The sequence below is a fragment of the Schistocerca serialis genome, chromosome 2, assembly GCF_023864345.2.
Source record: "Schistocerca serialis cubense isolate TAMUIC-IGC-003099 chromosome 2, iqSchSeri2.2, whole genome shotgun sequence".
NCBI lineage: Eukaryota > Metazoa > Arthropoda > Insecta > Orthoptera > Acrididae > Schistocerca > Schistocerca serialis.
The window spans coordinates 582,113,763-582,138,422 of NC_064639.1; the positions used below are offsets into that span (position 1 = coordinate 582,113,763).

General features: G+C 38.0%; 1 protein-coding gene across 1 annotated transcript in view; it reads right to left on the bottom strand.

The window, feature by feature from the left end:
- Positions 1 to 24,660, bottom strand: part of LOC126457597 (cytoplasmic dynein 2 heavy chain 1) — an 808,157-nt gene that overhangs the window by 43,221 nt on the left and 740,276 nt on the right. Inside the window, exons 65-66 of the mRNA XM_050094037.1 lie at positions 20,468 to 20,723; positions 3,589 to 3,782 (exon numbers count right to left, since the gene is read on the bottom strand). Of these exons, the coding sequence (XP_049949994.1) occupies positions 3,589 to 3,782; positions 20,468 to 20,723 (450 nt within the window). The remainder of the gene's footprint in view (positions 1 to 3,588; positions 3,783 to 20,467; positions 20,724 to 24,660) is intronic.

Consider the following 24,660-nt stretch of genomic DNA (forward strand, 5'->3'; position numbering starts at 1 on the left):
TGTATGTGGCTGCACTCCCGAAATCTAAAGATGAATTATTATTCTGAAAAACTTCAAGATGCAATGAGATAGGTCATTTGTTCTCTCCTCAGTGTAGTCTGTATTACTGTAAAGAGGTACTAGTCTTAAATAATACAATATGATGTTTACGATGACAGTGATGATTGTAAAAATCAGAGCTAGGAAGAAGAAGAAATCATACTGTGATTCAGAGCTCACTCCTCTCAACAGTATCAGTCTTAACATCACATGGGTAACTACATACAATGCCACATGGCCTCACTCCATAGGACACAGATGAGATGTTTCAGATTTCACCCAAGACATGGAGCACATCCTAGTAAGTAGGAACAATGCACTATTCATTTATCCTCCCTGTTACTCGCCTGTATACTTGTTTAGTTTAATTAATATAGTTCAGTTATTTGCATGTGCTGTGGATCACTATTGCGACTTAAAGTATGAGTTGATATGGTGAATGTGAGACGATTAAATCTGACTGAAAATTTGTACGCATTACATTCACTGTTTTTACCAGTTTTGTCTACTGGTTCAGTGTTCACGCTCATGAAAGAACTGCATCACTTATCAGTCAATTTCCAAAGCTCCTAACTTAATATTTCCAGAAACTGTTTCCTAAAAGGTAAAAGTCAACAAAAGATATCTAGCAGCTAGCAGCACTGTTGCCAGCTGTCTACAGTGAGGCACAAATGGCTGCACACAGATACAATAGTCAGCTATGCACCCTTACAGCTGAATTGAGAGTGAAAGATTGTATGTGTTTGTTGTTTATAGAAATAAAATCAAACAACAAAAAATCCAGGATGGAATGCAGCAATATTAGTGAAGGAGAGTTGCTACTCACCATACAGCGGAGATGCTGAGTTGTGATAGGCACAACAAAAGATTCACACAATTATAGCTTTAGGCCGAAACCACAATGCAAGCAGCAGCTCCAGTGCGTGATGAGAGTGGCGACTGGGTGGGGACAAGGAGGAGGCTGAGGCAGCAGACAGTGAAGTGCTGCAGTTTAGACGGAGGGCAGGAGAGAGGGTGGGAGAGGGGGGAAGTAGCAGAAAGGAGATAAATAAAAAGAATTTAAAAGACTGGGTGTGGCGGTGAAATGATGGCTGTGTAGTGCTGGAATGGGAACAGGGAGGGGGCTGGATAGGTGAGGACAGGGACTAACGAAGGTTGAGGCCAGGAATATTACGGGAACGTAGGATGTACTGCAGGGGAAGTTTCCACCTAAGCAATTCAGAAAACCTGGTGTTGGTGGGAAGAATCCATATGGCATGGGCTGTAAAGCAGTCATATCATGTTTGGCAGCGTGTTCGGCAACAGGGTGGTCTACTTGTTTCTTGACCACAGTTTGTCAGTGGCCATTCATGTGGACAAACAGCTTGTTGGTTGTCATGCCTACATAGAATGTAGTGCAGTGTTTGCAGCTTAGCTTGGAAATCACATGACTGGTTTCACAGGTAGCCCTGCCTTTGATGGGTTAGGTGACATTAGTGACCGGACTGGAGTAGGTAGTGGTAGGAAGATGTATAGGACAGGCCTTGTATCTAGGTCTCAGGGGTATGAGACATGAAGTAAGGGATTGGGAGCAAGGGTTGTGTAAGGATGGATGAGTGTACTGTGCAGGTTCGGTGGATGGCAGAATACAATTGTAGGAGGGGTGGAAAGGATAGTGGGCAGGACATTTCTCATTTCAGGGCACAACGAGAGGTAATCGAAACCCTGGCAGAGAATGTAATTTAGTTGCTACAGTCCTGGGTGGTACTGAGTTACAAGGAGAATGCTCCTCTGTGGCTAGACTGTGGGACTTTGGGGGGTGGTGGGAGATTGGAAAGATAAGGCAGGGCAAATTTGTTTTTGTACAAAGTCAGGAGGATAATTACGGTCAGTGAAGGCTTCAGTGAGACCCTCAGTATATTTTGAGATGGACTGCTCATCTCTGCAAATGTGATGACCATGGGTGGCTAGATTGTACGGAAGGGACTTCTTGGTATGGTATGGGTGGCAGCTGTTGAGGTTCATTTCACAATATGAATCCTTGCTTTTCTGAACAGGTGGGACCTTTCCCGTAACCTTCCTGGCCTCAACCTTTGTTAGTCGCTACCCTCAACTATCCAGCCCCCTCCCTGTTCCCATTTCAGCACTACACAGCTGTCATTTCACCGCCACACCCAGTCTTTCAATTTCTTTTTATTTCTTTCCTTTCCACTCCCCCCCCCCCCCCCCCCCCCCCCCCCCCCCCCCCCCCCCGCCTTCTCTCCTGCCCTCCATCTAAACTGCAACACTTCACTGTCTGCCACCCCCACCATACTATCCCTCCCCCTCCCCACCCCAGCGTCCTCCTTTCCTTACCCCCACCCAGTTGCCACTCCCATCATGCACTGGAGCTGCTGCTTGCAGTGCGGTTTTAGTTGCCTGAGACTTCAGATGTGTGTACAAGTTGCGCATGTGTGAGTGTGTGTGTTCATGTCTGTATGCGTGTCTACAGTTGACAAAGCTATAATTGTGTTAATCTTTTGGTGTGCCTACCACGACTCAGCATCTCCTCTGTATGGTGAGTAGCAACTTTCCTTCTACACTATTGTTTATAGAAAAATATGTACAATGTTGAGAACTGAATTGCGTAAGACTAGGCTTAAGTAATAATAGTTATAGGTGAAATGAAATTAGGTTCTGTTTGGATTGGTGTGGTGATTTATGTTGGAAATATCCTGGGGCATCAGACGTCTGCTCATGACGTCAGAGCAGCTGGAGCTCAGTCTTCATAGCAGTTGTGGCATGCCATGGAGCTCCATCCATGGCAAATTTCTGTGATTGTTGGACTTGATAACTAGGGAGATCTATGTGTGACACAGAACCGAGTTTGACCCAGAACCATAATGAGAGTCTGTTCTTGTTATTACTTGTAAGAAATTATTGTCTGTTGCAAGTTAAACCAGTTTGTAATTGGGTCAATAAACCCTGTTGTGAACCTGCCAGCACCTGCTACAATTTAATAGTACACATTTTCCCAGAAAAGTCTGGAAGATGGGTCAAAATACGTGCAAAGCGGCTGTGCCAAGTCCACCACAACTGTGATGGGATCGTCTTTGGCTCACTCTGTTAGAGTTTCAATTAACATTTTAATCCATACAGTCTTCTTCCTCAAAAATGAGGTTTTTTTATTTTGCATTTTAATGCATCCTGAATTTTTTAAAGAGGGGAACTGCAATAAAATAGCCTTTGCAAAATCATTTAGAATGCACAGAAATTTCCATCTGTATAGATGTCAAACCCATAAGCTGATTTAGTACAATAAATAACCATTACATAGATGAGTGACATCTCAGCTGTGCCACTTCAAGACTCACATTTTCCAGTTTAGATGACACTTCAAAATATAACTAAGATCATGGGACAAAATTGTTATTTGTAGGTTCACAATTTAAATACTTCAAAAGAAGTGCTGAAAAGAATCTGACTTAGATGGTTATATACTGAACAGGCTAATGTGAAAACAAGTTTGTTCATTTTATTAGTAGCTATTGGTAATTATTGAGAGAACTGGGGAAAGGATATTTTACTTACATAATAATTAGATGATGGAGGCACTGAAATTACACTTCCTAAGGATCTTGTCCTATGGATTAGTACACCAGGACTAAAAAATTCTTTCAAATATGATTCCAGAACTTTCATATCATACACATTATCTACTCTTCCTCCATAAATGGCATCTTCACACAAACCATGAATAAACTCCCATTTTATTTCTCTCTGACCTGCAATAAATTAACCATATGTACTGTAAAATAGGCTGCATAGACTGGGGACAAAAATCACAGTGGAGTGAATGCAAAAATATGTTGGTATATTCTGTTTACATAAAATCATTAAATGAAACTTTCCATCAGAATTATTCTCACATTATAATTGCGTAAAGGCATTTCATAGTTACTTCTTTTTCTTTCTGCCTCCTACCATTCCTTTTGTGTGGTAGACTGAACTATAAAGCCAAAAAATACATTTTTCTAGTTGCAGATAAACAAAGAACCTTTAATTACAAACTCACCTCCTACCTCCCTATTTTTATATCTGTCAGAGAAAAAAATATACATAGAATTGTTGCATTTCTTAACAACAGCTTATGAAAAAGCTCTCAGTTCAACACCCACAAGTCTAATTTAGATATAAGGTTATATTTCTCTTCATTAATGTATAGTTCTAACAAATGCACTGTCACTATTAAGTTGTTCATAAGCAAATGAAAATGCAGATTTTCACTCCCTCCTGTTTTGTCCTTATTCCCATACAAAGTCAGTAAGACTTTACAGGAATTTCCTAGTTAGTCCTAAGTTACAACTACTTAACACCAACAGTCATTTTTACTAGCAACTAGATAGACAGACCATGGGAATCTGATTACCCTGTGTTGTTGTTAGCCATTCAAATAAATTAGTTGAAACAGGCTACTGTTGTATAAAAGTACCCAAATGAAGTTTAATGGTAAGAGAAGATACAAGTTTTGTGCATACTAAAATATAATTTTAAAGGCTAACGTGTTATTCAAGGTTTATCTAAATGTGAATTACATATTGTTGCTTTGTGTACTGCATAATGTTGTAGTGACTGCCAATAAAACACATATAGCAGTAATAAAATACATATAGTATCATGAAGTAGTAGTAGTAAGTGGTTTAGTTCATCTGTTGATAATGATACTGGACATGTCAGGGTATTATAGTTAAAATACACACATATATTCAGGCACTCACATACTTACAGTTCTAGTTTGACAAGGGCGGGAGAGTTCACTGTCCGTGGCCTTATAGTGGGAATGATATCAGCATTTGCAGAAGTAATTTAGGAGAAGCATGAAAAACTTAAATAAGGCTGGCAGGATGAAGAGTGGAGTTTTCATACTCCCAAATACAAGGTTATTATAACTGACTGAAGTGATTTCACAGATTTGCTGTAGCTAAAATATTTCACGTATTGTTACAGGGCTTTGCATGCATAAAGAAGGTGGAGATCTCTTCTGAACAGTATGTTGCCAGGAATACCAGATATGCTCAATAATGTTCATTTCTGGGGTGTTTGGTGGCCAGCAGAAGTATTTAAACTCAGATGATTATTCCTGGAGCCACTCTGTAGCAATTCTGGATGTGCGGGGAGTCACATTGTCCTGCTGGAATTGCTCATGTGCACCAGAATGCACAATGGACATGCATGGATCTAGGTGACCAGACAGGATGCTTACGTACAAGTCACCTGTTAGAGTCATATCTACACATATCAGGGGTCCCATATCACTCCAACCGCACACGCTCCACACTATTACTGAGCCTTCACCAGCTTGAACAGTCCCCTTCTGACATGCAGGGTCCATGGATTCAGGAGTTCGTCTCCGTATTTGTACATGTCCGTCTGCTTGATATAATTTGAATTGAGACTTGTCCATCCAGGCAACATGTTTCAGTCATCAACAGTCCAATGTCGGTGTTGACAGGCCCAGGCAAGACGTAAAGTTTGTGCCTTGAAGTCATAAAGGATACACGAGTGAGCCTTTTCTCCAAAAGATCACATCAATGATGTTTTGTCGAATGGTTCACACCCTGACAGTTGTTGATGGCCCAGCACTGAACTCTGCAGCAATTTTCGGAAGGGTTGCACTTCTGTCACAATGAACAAATTTCATCAGTCACCGTTGGTCCCATTGTTGAAGGATCTTTTTCCAGCTGCAGCAATATCGGAGATTTGATGTTTTACCAGATTCCTGACATTCATGGTACACTTATGAAATGGTCATATGGGAAAATCCCCACTTCATCGCTACCTCAGAGATGCTGTGTTCCATTGCTAGTGCGCCAACTATAATACCATGTTCAAACTCACTTAAATCTTGATAACCTGCCATTGTAGCAGCAGTAACCGATATAACAACTGTGGCAGGTTCTTGTTTTCTTATATAGGCGTTGCCGACTGCAGTGGCTTATCCCCCCTTTTTACATATACCAGTTTCTTTGGCGCTTCAGTATTTTACACTGCTCCATATGTGCTGCCTACTGATTCTGCAGATATCAAATCAATAATTTTTCCATGTTAAACATAGCAAATTCCCACCCATCTGTTCAAAAGAGCTCGCATCCTGGTAGGTTTGTTGGTAAAAGGGGTGTGAACACTGAATCTTTCACATAGCCCCACACAAAAAAATCGCACGATGTTAGGTTGGGAAAGAGTGGAGGACATCCTGTTGGTAGATGAAGCCCACACTGTCAGTCTCCAGTTGTGGCATGAGATTATTTTCCAGCATGTCTAGATACACATGTCCTATAATGGTTTCTCACAGAAGAAAAATTGGCTGTAAACTTTAAACTGTAAGACTGCACAGAACACATTAACTTTTGGTGAATCTTGAATGTGGTGTATGGCATTGTGGAGATCCTCTGTCCCCCTGATTTTGACAGTTTGCCTGTTCACTGTGCCATTCACAAAAAAATGTTGCTTCACCACTGAAGAAGAGTTTTGCAGGCTGACCCATTGATTTCTTCTTGCACAGACATTCTGAAGCTTTAAACTACACATACCACCACCAAATGGAGTTGGAAGTTGGTGGATTTTTGCTGAATTTCGTTCCGAAGTGTCACTGCACTGTTACAGCAGACTGATGTTGCTTAATTGCTCACTGATGCACTTTTGTAGCAGAAAACTGAAGTGCAGCTGCAGCAATACAAACTTTTTGAGGTTTTCTCTCTGAGAGTTCAATTTTGTAAAATATGTCAGTTAATGTAGCTACACTGAATTTGTGAAATCACTTCAATTATTTATAATAACTTTGCATAAGGGCAATCTGTTTAAAACAGTGCAACTTCATTCAGTTTATATAACCAGTAGAAAACTTAAGAATACTTGTGTAATCCAACATTTTGTTGAGTAAGGGTGGGCAACTTAGATTTGAGAATTCTTCATTTAAATTTATCTCACAATTCTATGTAATTTATACTGGTGATCAGTTAAAAGTATTGTTTTTAGCACATGAATTCAGTGCAACTTCATCCATTGAATGTATGATGCATGTAATAAAATCACTCCATATCTTTCGCAAGCCTATGTGTCGTGTGAATGTTGCCCAAGTGCGTCAGTGGAATTTTGATTTGATAAGCACTTTCAGTGCAGGTCTGGTTTGAAAATAATGATTGTGATCGAAACTAGCCACCAGTATAAACTACATTCAACTGATATAGAAATAAGAATACCATGGTCTCATTAAAAAATAAATCATCATCTGGCAATACCTCAAGCTAAATACTGACCGCTGAAATACATAGATTGCTGAGCCATTGCAAGCTAGGATTGTCAAACACCTAGTATACCTCAATATTTTACATAAAAGACAATTTGTATCTGAAAAGAGTTTATCAGCTGAACAGGGAATATTCACATTTTTGGAAGCCACTGTAGAACCTGTAAATAAGAACAGTTCATCAGTGGGTATTTTTTATGATATGAGGAAAGCCTTCAGTTGCATGGATCACCAATTACTATTAGCTAAAGCCCTGCTGTATGGTGGGAGGGGTTGATTAATTAACCTGGCAAAATCCTATCTTACTCACAGGAATCAGAAAATAATTTTGGAAGTGTTGGTTATGAATGAGGATTAGCTGTTAAGTCAGACCAGGGCATTATTTGTCACTTACTGGAAAGTTCCATCATGAGTTCTTTACTGTTTCAGACTTATGTTAATGATGTGCTTGCAGCTGTGGATCATATTGAGTGTGGATTTACAACTTTTGCAGATGACACCAGCATCGTAACAGAAAATTTAACTATACTCAATAACCAAGTAAATGGTGCCAAGTTCCTGAACATTTACTTAGGCTGAAAACTAATCTCAGAATATCACATTCATCAAATTGTGAAGAGATTGAGCTCAGCAGTTTTTCATTACGAATGCTCTGTTGTATAAACAACCATAAAGGCAGCTTATTTTGTCTATGTGTGTGCACTCTATCATATCATATGGAGTTATCTTCTGTGGTAACTCCCCTCTTGCTCAAAAAATTTTCATTAGTCAGAAAAGTTCATATGTAAAGTAATTCCAAGAACCTCACGTCACAAATTATTTAGCCAGCTACGAATAATTAGCACTTTTTCCCTAATGTGCATTGTTATAAAGAACCTCATTCTTTTTCTAAGCAACCCAGCAGTTCGCTTGCATGACACTAGATATAAGAATGAGATACACCATTAATTAAAAAATATGTCCATGATGCAGAGAGGTGCTACGTATGCTGGCCCAAAACTTTTCAATGTTGTTCCCACTGAGCTTAAACATTTAAGGAATAGCGAATTATTTTCAAAACTTAACTATACCAATTTCTCTTGATCCTGAATCACTCTTTCTACTCTCTTGAGGTTACCTAAGCTGAAGTTAAACATTTTAATGTTTGTTAAATGTTAATTTAAGTATTCAGTCATTGTGTACAGTGGAATGTATTTTTAATGTATATGTATTGCTGAACTAACTGCGAATAATATGAGAATGACTGCTCTGAATCCATCACTATTGTTAGTGGTGCAATGTTAATGTTGTTTTATGGTTGTAGTGTTTTTTCTCTTTTTGTTTTTCTTTTGTTTATCCTCTGTGTGCATTATTGTTATCAACCACTGAGTGTTAGCTGTTACATACTTAAATAAACTCTGTACAGACAGACTTATTATTGAGCATCATTTACTGGGTCTGATTACATGTTATGGGTTCAGGTGCATAAGTCTGTTTTTCAGTGTAGTGGTAGAGTCTTTTTGGTGGTATTGCAAGCAACAGTAAATTTAAAATTATTGGCATGACATGGCAGAACAATCTACGCCTCAATGTTTGAAGTTGCCTGGAGGGGATAACTGTGCAGTTCAGAAATACCATGGAAGTGATATTCAGAGGAAAAGGCTTTTCAGATATTGTCAACAGCATAGCTATTGAGCCTCCAAATGAGGAAAACTTAGCTGGAAAACAATGCAGAAGCACAGGAACTTACTGTGATGTAGATGGAGGTAGTGCTACTAACATTGTCAGCTGGCATGTGGACCAAACTGAAGACTATGTATGAGAAAGAGTCTGTGGTGGGCATTCAACTACTTCAGCAAAAGTTTTTCTCACTCTCATTTGGTGATAACATGGTGGTTACATCCATGTCAAAATTAGAAGAAATCAACATTAAATTGAAGCAAGCAGGTGAACCAATTTCAGAGAAAATAAAAACCAAGATGTTGAGGTCATTTCCTGAGAGACACAAAAATTTCTGTTCAGCATAGGAGTCCAGCTCTTTGAGAAATAAACATTTAATGAGTTAACTTTGAGATTGCTTACTGAGGAAGAGAGAAACAATCAATCCAATTAGTCTGCTTTGGCCAACGTAAGCAGGCAGCAAAAAATTACCTGTTACATTTGTAAAGACGACCATTTTGCAAAGGACTGCTAAAATAAATCAAAGCGAGAAATGAGAAGCTGCAATTATTTTAAGAAAAGAGGTCATTTGAAATCAGATTGCAGGTTGCTAAAGTCCAAGGAAGACAAAAAGGCTCAGGACATAAATGGCTTTATGTGAACAAATCAAGGTATCAATTTAGAAGATTATTGGTTCATTATGCTACCAAGCATATGTGCATTAAGTGAGAATCGTTTAAGAAATTGGACAATATCTAAAGCTCAATGACAGTTACTGTGTGTGACATGATGAGATGCATACTGTGGAACAGTATGCATGGAAGGGGTTAAATTTATTAAAACAGTACTTAGTGGAGTGCCTTTTGTGTCTGGATTCAAATTCAATCTCTTTTCACTAGGAACTGTGTTGGACATAGACATGTGTTTAGTGTCAAACAAGGAACAATGTGAATTCTTGAACAGTATAGATGAAGAGCATGCATTATCCAAAAGTGTCAATAAAATATATCATATGCAGTTTTCTCTAAATGTAATATAATCAGAACTGCCAATGGTTACTCTGATGTGTGTAGATGAAACACACTCTATGTTTGACACTAATGACACTTGTGGTTTTTCATCAGTCAGTATTGGTAGTGGTCTGGTAAATTTGCCTAAACCTGTTGAAAACATAAAAAATTGTGCTATCAGAGCATTCTGAATGTCACAGAGTACTTGTCAGTAACGAAGCGCACTTTACTAACAATTTTGTCACTTGTGAAGTGTGTTTGGCAGGCAAACATTTTTTCCCTTTGCCCCATCAATTTGTCAAGAACTAATGTCCCACTTGAATTGGTTCATGCAGATGTCTGCAGATCTATGGAGATGCATTTGCCTGGAGGAGCAAGTTCTTTTTTTTTTTTTTTTTTTTTTTTTTTAATGACTATGCAGGTTATAGCAAAGTGTTCTTTATGAAACAGAAGAGTGAAATGAAAGGTGAGATCAAACATTTTGTTGCAAAAGTCAAGAGAGAAACTTCTGAAAATTAAGGCTCTAAGGAGTGATAATGGACTGGAGTTTATCAATACTAATTTAGGTACGTATTTAAGTGAGAATGGCATAACCCATCAAAGAAACACAGTGTACACACCACAGAAAAATGGAAGAGCTGAAAGAGAAATGTGCACCTTGGTTGGAGTAGCTCGTTCAATAATTTCAGAAACTCCCAAACATTTCTGGGCTGAAGCAGTCAACATAGCGGCTTATGTACTAAATCGAACTGGTCCAAGCCTTGTCAGAAGTAAAACTGCTTTTGAAGCCTTTTATGGTAGATAATTATCCTTAGAAGACTTGAAAATACATTGGGTTGAAACCAGATGCCAAAAACAAGATAGGTTTATTCATGGGTTGTGATAATGATGTGAAGGGGCACAGAACATTTATACTATCCACAAAGAAAACTGAGGTGCATCAACTGATGTTCCTGTAATGGAATCAGATACTATTTGTTGTGAAAAAGAAAACATAGATAATGTTTCAGAATCAGAGAGGTATAAAGAAAAAATGAATACTGAGATTGTGGAAGAAAACAGAAGTCCGCTTCGAGACGAACAAGAAATCAGTGAATACAGAGAAAACAGAGAAGTTCTTTTTGAGGATGCAGAGAAAAATGTAGATGATGAGGATGAGAGGACAGACAATCTGAGACCCAATAGGGTTATGAGTTGGGCCTGTTGGCTGCAGTTAATGATGGTCCCAGCATGTACACTGAAACAATATCTTGTAGTGATGCTGAAAACTGGAAAGATGCGATAGCAATAGAGCTGGAATCCCTGGAAGAAAATAATACATGGGATTAAGTATTTAAGCTAGAGTGTTGTAATGTTACTGACACAGAAAATGGGTTTTTAAGTGAAAAAGAGATGAGAAAGGTAATGTCGGTTCTTATAAAGCTCGTCATGTAGCTTAATGTTCCAACAAAGACTGTCTTACTCAGTGATATACAGCCTAACTTCAGGGAAACTTTTTCCATTTTTGTCTAATGAGAATAACTGTCTCATATATCAGCTGGATGTTCGTAGTGCTTTTCTCTACGGATAGATAGTTTGAGACTTTTACGTTAAACTACCTATTGGATGTTGCAGTAAAATGAATGGCAAAATTTGTAAACTTATAAAGGCCCAGTATCGTTTAAAAGACTCACCACAAGATTGGAAAACCACACAGTAATAACCGGCTTAGAATTTGTAAGAAGTGAGTTTGAGTATTGCTTGTATATAAAGACAGAAAATAGCCATAAAACATCCATACTTGTCTACATTGCTGAACTGCTGAGAGGCTAAACTTCCTAGAGTGAAACTGATAATGTAAAGCTGCTAGTGAGTGATAACTGTAAAATTAAGGATTTATGTCTGCTTAGGAAATATTTGGAAATGAATATTGTTCAGTATTTAAGGGAGGTTACTGTTACTATTTGAAAAAGTACCCATCTTAAAAAATCATTGCAAGCATTTGATATGTTTGAATGAAATTCTATTTCAACTCCTACGGAGGAATATTTTGACAGCAGTGTGTTAAAAAAGAGAAAAATCTGGACATGAAGACATTGAGAAAAGCTGTAGAAAATTAATACTGTCATTGATGTACATCATATTAGGTTCCAGACCACATATTTGTGTAGCAATTAGCATTCTCAGCAGGTAACAACCATCCACAAGTCTGGATTTATGGAATATTTAAAAATGTGTATTCCATTACATTAAGGGAATCCTAAAACTGAATCTGTTATATGCTAGGGATGAAAACAGTATTGCACCCATGCCTGAGTTGCTCACTGTTGAAAGGCACTAAGTCCACATTTTTGACAAATTTGTTTTACTGTGTTTTTATGATCTAAAAAGAAAGATGCATGTTTTGGTGTAGATAGGAACCATGTCCTGGCAGCAATTGTGCCATTACCACATCCATCAGGTTAGTTATTCCGTGTTAAAAAGAACTTAATCCTGCAGTTAGTGCATTTCAACATGGATGGCTATCAGTGCCAACCAAACTATGCAGAGAGCACTGCTGTGTTTCAAATGTCAAGATTGGGATGCTTCTTTCTTTTGTTTATGGGTCAATTCAAGTGAAGTAATCCAATAAAAATTAAGCTAGATGCTTGAACATGTTTAAATATTTTGGTTTTTTAAATATGTGATCACCCTATAATAGAGAGGTTCAAAACAGTTTTTTTAAAAAAAATTGTTTTGCAGAGTTACTGAATGGTGGCCATTTTTATTTGTAAGTGCAAGATGGTTTTTTAATTTGGAGACAAGTGTTAATTTGAATATCTCTGCACTGCGTTAAGTTACAACATTGCAATGGACATTATTGTTTTTAGAAAAGTCTCTTCTACAACATTGTTTATTACCTAAAATACCCTAAATTCAAAAATAACCAGTCAAAATTATCTCCAAAGTTTAGTATTCAAAATTTAGAAAAACCCACTTTTTATACCAAAAATAACAACCAAGGAGTGATTTATCAAGGTGTACTATTTTACTCTAGTTAGATATCATAAATTACTAGCTTTATATACAACACCAAAACTGACAAACATTTCCTTAATTTTTTATAATTTTTTGAAATTTGAAAATCTTTATTTTTGGTAAAGTTTGGGGCTAGTTATCTCTGGTAGAACTGAATATAAAAATCTGTTTTTTTTTTTTTTTTTTTTTTTTTTTTTTTTTTTTTTTTTTTTTTTTTTTAAGTTCAACACTGATATTTGACTGTGAACAAAGATATGAATTTTCGAAAATGAGGAAATAATTCACATTACACTACAATTGATCTTATGGCTGTTGACTAATTCATATGCGATATTGGATAGATACAACAATCATTAGTGAAGTTATGGTACTGAATTATATGGAAAAACTTGAAAAATTGCTGAACAAAATGTATATATTATCTTGACGAATTTAAAACAATTACTGACACAACGATTCTCACAAATTTCAGTATCTGCTGCTACAAGCAAGTTCTTGAAAGACAGAAAAGCACAACTTTATGAAACTGAATACATGGTCCTAACTGATTTTGAGCGACCTCACACTTTAACTGAATGGTTTCCGAACTGTACACCCTTCTAGGTTTTGTAGGTCAATCAGTTGTGCATTGTGGTCTGACAATCCATTTACCACAGGGAAAGCATGTGTTTGTTTTACTTAAGTCATACCTGCAGAACAGGATGCAAAAAGTTTCCTTATATGGGTCAAGTGATTTAAATAAGTTTGCCATTTCATATAACTGGGGTGAAATTACATTAGGTGTTCCACAGTTTCTTGTATTATAGTCTCTCTGGTAGTCAAAGAGCTGTTGCACTTTATTAAGATAATATGCCAGTAATAAGCCTTTGCAAGAGCCAACAATTCCATCATAAACTTCAGTGCATAGATCTTAAAATTTTATTTGTGAGGGAGAAACTTTATGCTAAGAAAGTTGTGTTCAAGCACATTAGCACAAAAGAGCAAAAAGATAATGTTCTGACAAAGCCACTAGGTAAAATAAAATTTGAAAAAGTTACTTTACATCCTCTTTCTGTACAAATACATTATCTATTAGCATGCTACTGTCTTGAGCTATACGTGTAGGGAAATTGATCACTGATTCTAAGTCATACGATGTTAATAACACTTCTAGTTCACTTTTCCTATCAGAATTACTCAGAAAGTTTACATTTAAGTCCTAGCAAGGCTCTAACTTTTTCAAACCACTCATATGCTATTCCATTTATACCAAACAATTGTAATTTCTGTAACATTATGTCATAGTTCACACAATCAAATGGGTTAGATAAGTCACTGAAAATTCCTATTGGTGACAGTTTACTATTTAAAGACTCTATTATGTGACAGTGAAATTGTATATTGCTGTCTCAGTGGAACAGCATTTTTGAAATCCGAACTGTGATTTACTAAGTATCCCATTACTGTTGAGATGGCTAACCACCCTTGAGTACATTACTTTCTCGAATATTTTTGAAAATGCTGTAAGCAAGGATACTGGCTGATAATTATTGACATCTGTGGTGTCCCCCTTTTTGTAGAGAGGCCTGACAATGGCGTATTTTAACCTGTCTGGGGCCGGCCAGAGTGGCGTGCAGTTCTAGGCGCTACAGTCTGGAACCGAGCGACCACTACGGTCGCAGGTAAGAATCCTGCCTCGGGCATGGATGTGTGTGATGTCCTTAGGTTAGTTAGGTTTAATTAGTTCTAAGTTCTAGGCGACTGATGACCTCAGAAGTTAAGACGCATAGTGCTCAGAGCCATTTGAACCATTTTTTTTAACCTGTCTGGGAAAATACCTTGAGTTAGTGATGCATTATATATGTGACTCAGAACATCAGTTGTAATTGCTTCACATTGTTTTAATATCTTATTAGAGACGTCATCTACTCCAACAGAACATTTACTTTTCAAAGATTTAATAATTTTACTAATTTCACAAGAGGTTGTTAGGTGAAACTTAATCTGACTAAATTTTTTCAACAGACTCTTCCATATACTGCCTGGCTTTTTCTTTTGAACTGTTCTCACCAATTTTTTTCTCCTACACTTAAGAAATGGTTGTTAAATACATTTGCTACTTGTGTACTGTTGGTTAGGATGGTCTCATTCTCTTTAATAGTAATACTGCTTACCCCAGTGGTTAGTTTTCCTGTCTCCCTTCTAACAACATTCCATATTGATTTTGTTTTATTGCCAGAGTTGTTAATTTATTCTGTAATGCACATATTTCTTGATTTCCTTACAGCTTTTCTCAGTGTGTTACAAAAATTTTTATAGTGTAAAACTACTTTTGGATCTTTACTAGTTCTTGCTGTCTCATACAGTTTTCTTTTTCTTTCTGAAGACACTTTAATACCTGTAGTAATCCAAGGTTTCTTTGAAAAGTGTGTGTGTGTTACATTTAGTAATTTTCTTTGGGAAACAATGTTCAAAAAGGGATATGATGCATTTATCATTAGCATTTGGCTCATTATATACATCTCCCCAATTAACATTTCTTAAGCTTTCTCTGAGGTGCTCTATAGATACCGGGTTGAGCGACCTCACACTTTTACTTAATGGTTTCCGAACTGTACACCCTGCTAGGTTTTGTAGGTCAATCAGTTGTGCATCATGGTCTGACAATCCATTTAGCACAGGGAAAGCATGTGTCAGTTTTACATCCTCTTTCTGTACAAATACATTATCTATTAGCATGATACTGTCTTGAGCTATACGTGTAGTGAAATTTGTTGTGACTCGCCGATCTTTCTAAGTGCCGCTGCGCAGTTACATGCATCCTCTACATGCGTCGCTGTCTGCCAGCCATGCAGCAACAGCACCACCTAAGCGGCCAGCCAGCCAGTGGCCACTAGACTCGGACTCAGTTATGATTTGACTGTTAAAGTGTACACACGTCTTACTCTGTTTACTTGTCTTCTGGTAAACCTTGCGGGATGTAAGGTCGTGATCCATGAAACTCTTCAGCTCCTAACGTTTCGTCCAGTGCTTCGCTGGACATCTTCAGAGGGGTGTTTCTCCTCCGGTGAGTCTTGCCGACTGACGGGTCGGACGTCTGAGAGCGGCTTATGTATCGTAGAAAGTGGGCGTGACCAGAGTTACACGTGATATGCAGAGATATCCTTTGTCAGAGATAAAACTTAACTATCGATCGTAATCTTGTCACTTGTGACTTGTGTGTAATCTTGTCACTTGTGACAAGATTACAATCGATAGTTAAGTTTTATCTCTGACAAAGGATATCTCTGCATATCACGTGTAACTCTGGTCACGCCCACTTTCTACGATACATAAGCCGCTCTCAGACGTCCGACCCGTCAGTCGGCAAGACTCACCGGAGGAGAAACACCCCTCTGAAGATGTCCAGCGAAGCACTGGACGAAACGTTAGGAGCTGAAGAGTTTCATGGATCACGACCTTACATCCCGCAAGGTTTACCAGAAGATATGTCATCCGGTCGTGAAAGCCTTCATACTATGATCTGTTTACTTGATCTGTGACTTTCATGTATTGCGTCCCGTGTGAACAAACAACTCTATAAGTGACCCAAAAAGCAGAAAAACATGGGAGGAGAAGATCAACCAGACTCTCCAGGTGGAGGTATACAGATATTGTGGAAACAAAAGTATTTTTGGGACTGTTTTTGCACATAGGGCCTTGTTGTTTTCCATTAATAGAACATTACTGGGAGTACAAGTCCGTTTTACAATGTCACGTTCTGGAGATCTGACATAAGTAGAAACGGATTTTGGCTGTTATTGAGACATGTATATTTCTCAGACAACTCATCAAAATCCAATGACCAGCTCTACAAAATTAGACCAGCTTTGGACCATTTCAATAGTATCATGAACAATAATTATGTTCTAGACAAGAATGTCTGCATTGAGGAATAAACAGTTTTGTAGCGTGGCCATCTTTTTATCAGTTAGTGCATCAAGAATAAGAAATACAAGTACGGTGTTAATTTTATGAACTCTGTGAATGTAATGATGTGGTTCTAAAAATAAAAATCTACTATGGCAAGTCACAGGAGAAGGCTAAGTTGAGTCATGCATCTGAAGCTGTTTTACACCTGATGGAAGTTTTCTTGAACGGAAAATATGTGCTTCATATAGGCAATTTTTATAATTCTGCATCACTTACAAAACTGTTGTCTACTTGCAAAAACTATGTGTGTGGAACATTATGTAACAACAAAAAGGAATACCCAAAACTGTTAGTTGCTATGAAACTAGAGAAAGGTCAGATGGTGTGGAAAAGAAGTGATAATGTTGTTGTTTGCAAATGGAAGGACAAAAGGGAAGTCTTGACCATTTATAATATGCACTGTGCCAAAATTGTGGAAATTCACTATCAAAATGGCTAAGTTGCCTCGAAATCAAACATAGTCAGAGACTACAACAATAGTATGGCAGGTGTTGATCAGTCAGTTCAAATGTTATGTCATTCAGCACTGAGAAAAACTATTAAATGCCCGAAAAAGCTCACTACATATGTAACAGAAATTTATCTGCACAATGCCCTTTGGTTTTACAATCAATCAGCAGGAAGGAGCATCAAATCTCTAGCTTTTAGAGAAAAATTTATTCAGGTACTGATTGGAGATAAGAAACTAGATAGCCAGAAGGAAATCAGGACAGGTGGCAGCTTTTACTATTTAGAGACTAGATGCCCTCCTTTTATAACATTTTGCTTGCTGTATTCACAAAGTGCATGTGACTAGATATTTAATTGCTGTAACAGTTTGGAAGAAGGACTTTTGGCCAAAAGCTAAAATGTATAGCAGTCTTTTTGTTGTGCCTGTTTGTGACTTGATGTGTGGTTTATATCGTGAGTAGCAATCTATCATTTTCATTATATTGCTGTTTGTTTCTGAAAATGAGATGAGGCCTTTTGCAAAAACCCATACTTTTAAGAACATTATTTACTGTTTCTCTCTGGGTGGTCATCTGCAAAAAGTACTGATTCTGACAGTAGTAATTATGTGGAATATTATATAGGAGATTTCTTCTCAGTCTGAAGAATCTCCCCTACTTACATTGACTGAATTATGAAGTACATCCTTCTGCATTTTTTTCATTATATATGAAATTATCCATTGGCTGGCTGTACCATCAATTGCATAAAACTTCAGTTTATTTAGGATGAGATTATGATTCACACAGTAAGAGAAAATACCAACTGTTACTATTCCATTACTTAATGTTTGTAAAATTTGGTGAATGACTGTGTTAAAAGGTCTGTAGTTATTGACATATCTCTTATCACATTTTTGTTATAGAGGGATTTAAAAATGGCATATTGTGATCACACTGAAAAAATTTCTGAGTTAGTGATCTATTATACAGTTAAAAAAAAAGATAGTACTTATTAAGTGAGATCAACTCTTTAGTACTCTCATGGAAACATCTTCAAATCCACATGAGTTTTTATTTTTGGGAGCATATAAAAATTTCTTAGTTTCAGATGGAGACATAGGTGAGACATCCATATGATTGAATTTTATGAGTGTTGCTTTATACATTGTTTCCACTTTTCTTCTGAACAGCTTGTACATGTTTTTCTTACTATATTTAAGAAATTATTATTAAACATTTCTGCTACCTTTGACTGATCATTTACAGGCATTTAATTTACATCAATAGTGATGTTATCCTGCTCTGTAGTCTGTTGTCCTAACTCTCATTTCACTACTTTCCATACAGACATAAATCTGTTGCCAGAAGCACTGATTTCTGATATAATATGCTTGTTTCTTAACTTTTTAGTAACTTTTCTTAGTAATTTTGACTAATTTTTGTAGTATCCAAAAATACATTTTCTTTTTCCTTCCATAAAACACTTTAATCCCTCTAGGGAGCCATAGCTTTTTACATAGCTGTTTAATGTCTTTTCTGATTGGTTTATGGGCAAAGGTACTTTCCAATGACGATATGAATTTCTCGTGGAATAGACTACTATTTATATCAGCATTTAGTTCACTATAAATTTTTATCCCAGGTCATCTTTTGTAAATTACTGTTAAGATGTTTGTCCAGGAGTCACTAATTATTCTAACTGATTACCACCGAAGGGAATTGATATTGTAAGATACTACTTGTTTATCCCAACTTACTATGCACTATGATCAGAGAGAGAATTTATTACTGGGTTATTTTCTTGTTTTGAACTTCATCAAAGAAATCACTATCAGTCACAGTTCTACTGCCTTTATCCATCTCTGTTAGAAAGTCAAGTACTGAGATCAAAGTACAGGAGCTAAATAAGGTTTGAGATCATTTTTCACATCAGCATTCTTCAAATATCTAGAATAAAATCACCAAAGGTTATTAAATACTACTTTTCTGTATTACAGATAGCGTAATAAGGAATCCATGTATCTCATAACTATTTCAAATTTCCCACTACGGATCTGCAAGATGATCCATAGGTTTGGAGCCACACTTCTAATACAAAAACATGCAGATAAACAGAAATTTAAAGTCAGGTAGTATCATTTGGGAGAGGGGAAAGACTGTGAGGCTACGTTACCAACATGGCATTGATTCTGGAAGCTATCATCTTGGATTTACCACATAATTCCGCTATGGAAAGGTTATCATGTGACATATCAAACTGACAGATAATTACATGACAAAAACAATGGTGTCTTGTTGCAGGGTTGTTGCTACTTGTATACTCCATTCCTGGTGCACTTTAACCAATACATGTACAGGTATTTGGGCACAGGCATGAATAATCCACTCCCTGATTGACGTACAACAAAGCCACAAAGTGTATCGCTATACACATTTCTTAGTATCATGTTCACATTATTTTTGTGGAAGTGAATAGTAAAAATATACAAAATACATTCAGATCACAGCAAAGAGCAATATATACAATAACCAAGAGTGGCAGCACAGTTCTCCGCATTAAAATGTTTTGAAAGGCTGGGAATCTTAACTGTTCCTTGTGAATACATTTTTCAGAATGTCATTTGTAAGTAAAAAAAAAAACTACTATGCCAAAACTGTTTAGCAGATAATTATGAAACTAGAATGGCTATAATTTTCATACACAAAGAAAAAAATAAAGTTAAAACTTAGAAAAGTTTACTGTACAATGTCATCAAATTATATAACAAATCACCACAACATACAGAAGACACAGATACGATCTACTCTTTCAAAGCAAAACTAAAAACATTACCTACAAAATATAAGTTCTGTATGGTAATGGAGTAACCTGAATGAAAAAACGTTTCTTAATTTAAGAAGGCATGTATCATAATATATGCTGGATAATAATTTACAATGCTAGAAAAACAAATGTAATTACAGATTAAAAGAAAATTCATTGCCAATTATAGTGTAAGAAATTAATTTTACACTGTTAATATGTCAACGGTGTGAATGGTGACATTCACAAAATGTAAATTGTTTTGTGAATTGATTAGGAAATTAAATAACATCTGTTTCAAAAATATACATTACACTATGCATTGTCAACTCACCTGCCTGACAGAGACGATCTATCATGTCAGTGGCAACACGTAGGTCAGCATCACCAAATTCATAATAGGAAGTCCATCCCTGAGGAATGAAACTGCGTCTTTCCTGAATTATTGCATGAAACCATGCCAACACAAATAGGGCTCCTGTACGTAAAGTTCGATTGTTTGCTGCATGGTTCCCAGAAGGCCCAGAAAAGAATTCCGGACCCCATGTTGCCAATGTTCTTTGAATGTTACGCTTCAGACCTTGTGGAGACTAATAAAAAACAAGCCAGGAATTTATTAAAAACATGTAATTATGATTTTGAACAATTGTTATATATGCATTATTACAAACTGTATATTGAAAGATTTTGTTATGTTTTAACCATAGGCCCGAACATTGGCACTCTAGTCCTGAACAGCTTTTTCAAGTTCTTGCAGCCAGAACCTATCTCCTTCCGAACGCTATGCTCTCAAATAAATACAGTCCTATTGTCATAGCACATATTTCATGCCCACGATTTCTTAAATCTTCCTCCAAATATAAATATTCCTTTATGTATCCTGCTACTAATGCATGCAAGTAAGAGTGTGAGTGCATTGACTGTGGGTCACTGCATGTGTGTGCTCAATCACCTGTCAACTGTATGTGCGCGGGCCAACCACTAGAGGCCACCAGTAAGAAGCGTGCACATGGGATGGTCCCCGCCACACTGTCACCTGGCAACTCACACCTATATAAGCATGGAGCAGCACTGACTGAACCTTCTGCTTTATTTCTAGTTTGTATCATGCACACATACGTTTCTGTCTTCTGGAGTTCCGAGAATCTTAATGTTAAGAGGTTATGAATGAATCCATGTTTGTGTGACTTGGATCGGTTTGTGTACTGCTTTGTTACTACATGATTGCCAACAAGTTTGGAACAGGTTCCACATGTGCAATATTTAAGAGTAGTTTCATCACATTTATTCATTATGGATGCCATGCTACTGGTCCTGATTGAACAGCTTCCTTCAGCTGTGACCACTTTGTTGGCTTCCATCAACAGACAGGGTACCATTCCACTGGCCCTCCATATAATGATTGAGCCAAGGATTGGCAAGCTTATGAAAAAGAACTCGAACATTTTTTTGGCTTTTGGTGTAACAGACTCAAATTTGTGCAAAACCTTATTCTTCTCGTGGATTCCACCTAAGGCGTATCACTTACTGTGTCAGCTTGCCACTTGACAAGAACCAGCAGCTCTTACTTTTGATCACATGAGCAGTTTATTGTCCAACTACTACTATAAGCAAATGCATGTCATAGCAGCACGAGATGAATTCTACTGATGCCTTAATAAACAAAACCAGACATACTGGCACTGGGCAGCCAAACTTCACAGCCTTAGCTGTAAGTGTCAGTTCGTTACTGATGCCCATAATGACACCATGATGCCCATCGTGTGTGACACAATTATCTGTTTAGCTCCAGACAAGGAAGTGTTCCAGAAGCTCTATACTGTGAACTCCTCCTCCAGTCTTCTGAAGTTTCTCAGGCAGCACGTGACCAAACTGATGTGGCATTAGTGTCACCAATGTGCCCACTAGGACAACAGACAGCATGCACAAGGGAGCAGAAATGGTAAACATGCGAGCCCAGTGTTGAGCTGACCAAGTCTGTGCCAAGCAGCAGCAGCAAACACCACAGCACCAGCATCAGCATTCTCCATGTCTATCTTGTCCAGCACAAAAGGCCCTAAGTGCTGGACTGCTTGCAATGCTTGCCACACAAAACGCCACATTGCATCCGTGTGTTGTTTGCTGAAGGCTGCTCAGGATATGGACATGGATGTAAACAGTGTGATTCCAATGCTTGTGACTTCTCCCAAGCTGTTTACTGAGTTAAGTGTTTTTTGCCAAGTGATCCAGCTACAAGTTGACACAGGTGCTGCAGTGATGTTATTTAATTCTCAGACCTATGTGAGTTTAGGCTCACTGCAGCTGACATCGGTCATGAGGAAGCTGGTTAGTTATAATCAACAGAACATTGTGCTGTCCAGACATTTTATGGCATCTGCCTCTTACAAGTCAGTGGTTTGTTCCACTACACTTTTGTTGGTTGCTGAAGATGGTGTTGACAACTTGTTTGGGATGGCACATTTCATGCCTTTGGATTTTCTATTACCAATGCAGTTCACCTTGTGTCCCATCAGGTACTGTATTCACAACTGGAAACAGTGTATGAGGAGTTTTCAGACTTGTTTTTATAAGGTACAGGGTGTGCTACAAATTTTTCTGTTCATATTTCTTTGAAATCCATGGCTCAGCCTCATTTTTGTTGTGCATGTCCTATTCCTGTCGCTCTGAGAGAACAAGTGAAAGCAGGATTGGACAGACTTCAATCTCTAGGGGTGGTGCAACCTGTTATGACCAGTGAATGGTCATCTCCGTTGGTTGTAATTCAGAAGCCATAGGAGGAACCTTGCCTCTGTGGCGACATCAGTACTACTGTCAATGCACTGTTGATTGTGGATATGTATCCTCTCCCACCTGAGGAAGAACTATTGGATGGCCAGTGCCTTTATAAAATTAAATTTTCTGAAGCATATCTGCAGGTTCCTGTGGATAAAGAGTTTTGGCAAATTGTGGTTTTGAATGCTCTTTTTGGTCTCTATCAATATTTGCACCTTCCTTTTGGTGTGGCTAGTGTCCCTGACATTTTCCAATGATTTTTAGCACTACTGACTATGACTGTCCTGGGTTGCATTAACTATCTAGATGATATTGTTTAAAAAAAATTTCGCACTTTGTTTTCTGTTATATAGTCTGCAGGCTTACGGTACAACCATCTATTGTTTCTTTGGTGTTCGAGGTCTCGTGGAATGGGGTTCGCCCTCTGTCAGACCACATCTCTGCTGTTACGTCTATGCCTAGCTCCTCATCTATGAAGGAGCTTCAGATTGTCCTAGGAAAGACAACCTACTACCATAAATTTCTGTCAGAAGCAGCCACATTGGCCCACCCATTGCATGCCTTGTTACACAAGAATGTACCTTTGTACTGAAACCCAGATGGCAAAAAAGCTTTTCAAATGTTGAAATCCAAACTACTCTCAGCCCCTTGTTTAGCTACATTCTGTCCTTACAAGCACATAATTTTGGTGACTGATGCCACACAGTATGGCCTCAGCAGGATCATAGTGCACTGATATGCTGATGGCTCTGAACGACCTTTTGCTTTTGCCTCTAAATCTCTCACTTCAGCCCACAGCATTACTCTCAGGTGGAAAAAGAGGCTCTTGCCATCATCAATACTCTCACAAAATTTCATGTTTTTCTTGTATGGCTCACCTTATAACGGACCATAAACCCTTGATTTTCCTGTCTAACCCTGACACTTCCTTACCTGACAAGGCAGCACACCACCAACAACACTGGATGCTGTTCTTGTCTTGCTACAATTATGGAATCCATTTTCGACCTACATCTAAACAAGCCAATGTGGACGCCTTGTCCCACCTTCCTGTGGGTCAAGATCCTGACTTTGGTCAAGAAAAACTGCTTCGCTTCTATCTTGATACTGAAACACTGGCCCCAATCAAGAGTTTCCCAATTATGAGGTTGCACATAGCAACTGGCAGTGCTGCTGGATTCTTTGTCAGGTGGTTTGGTTTGTTCAACAGGACTGGCCAGATAAACTGCTGGGTCATGCTCCGGACCCTCTGCACATTTACTTTTCCTTATGGTTGCACAATTACTTTTTCTTATGGTGTCGTCTCTCTGTTTCTGATGGTGTTTTGCTGTTGTCCACAGAAGACCTCTGTCACGGAGTAGTCATTCCCACCACTTTACAGCATGAGGTTCTATGCCTTCTCTACCAGGGCCATTATGGAGTTTAGTAGACATGATTTTTGGCCAGGGATTGATGGCAAAATTTTCAATATTGTTGGGCCTTGTGAGCAGTGTGTCTGACAGCAGGCAGCTCCCAAGGCATCTCTGTAACCCTGGCCCACTCCATGGCAGCCATGGGAACACATTCATGTCAACTTTGTGGGCTCTTTCTTGAATTTCTATTGGCTTTTTTTTTTTTTCTATTGAGGGGCTGCCTTGTACCTTAGTTTCTGATAATGGGCCCCAGTTAGTTTCCACATTTCAATTGTTTTGTTCCTGTCACAGCATTTGTCATGTTATGGCTCTGTTATTCCACCCTCAATCAAATGGCAAGGTG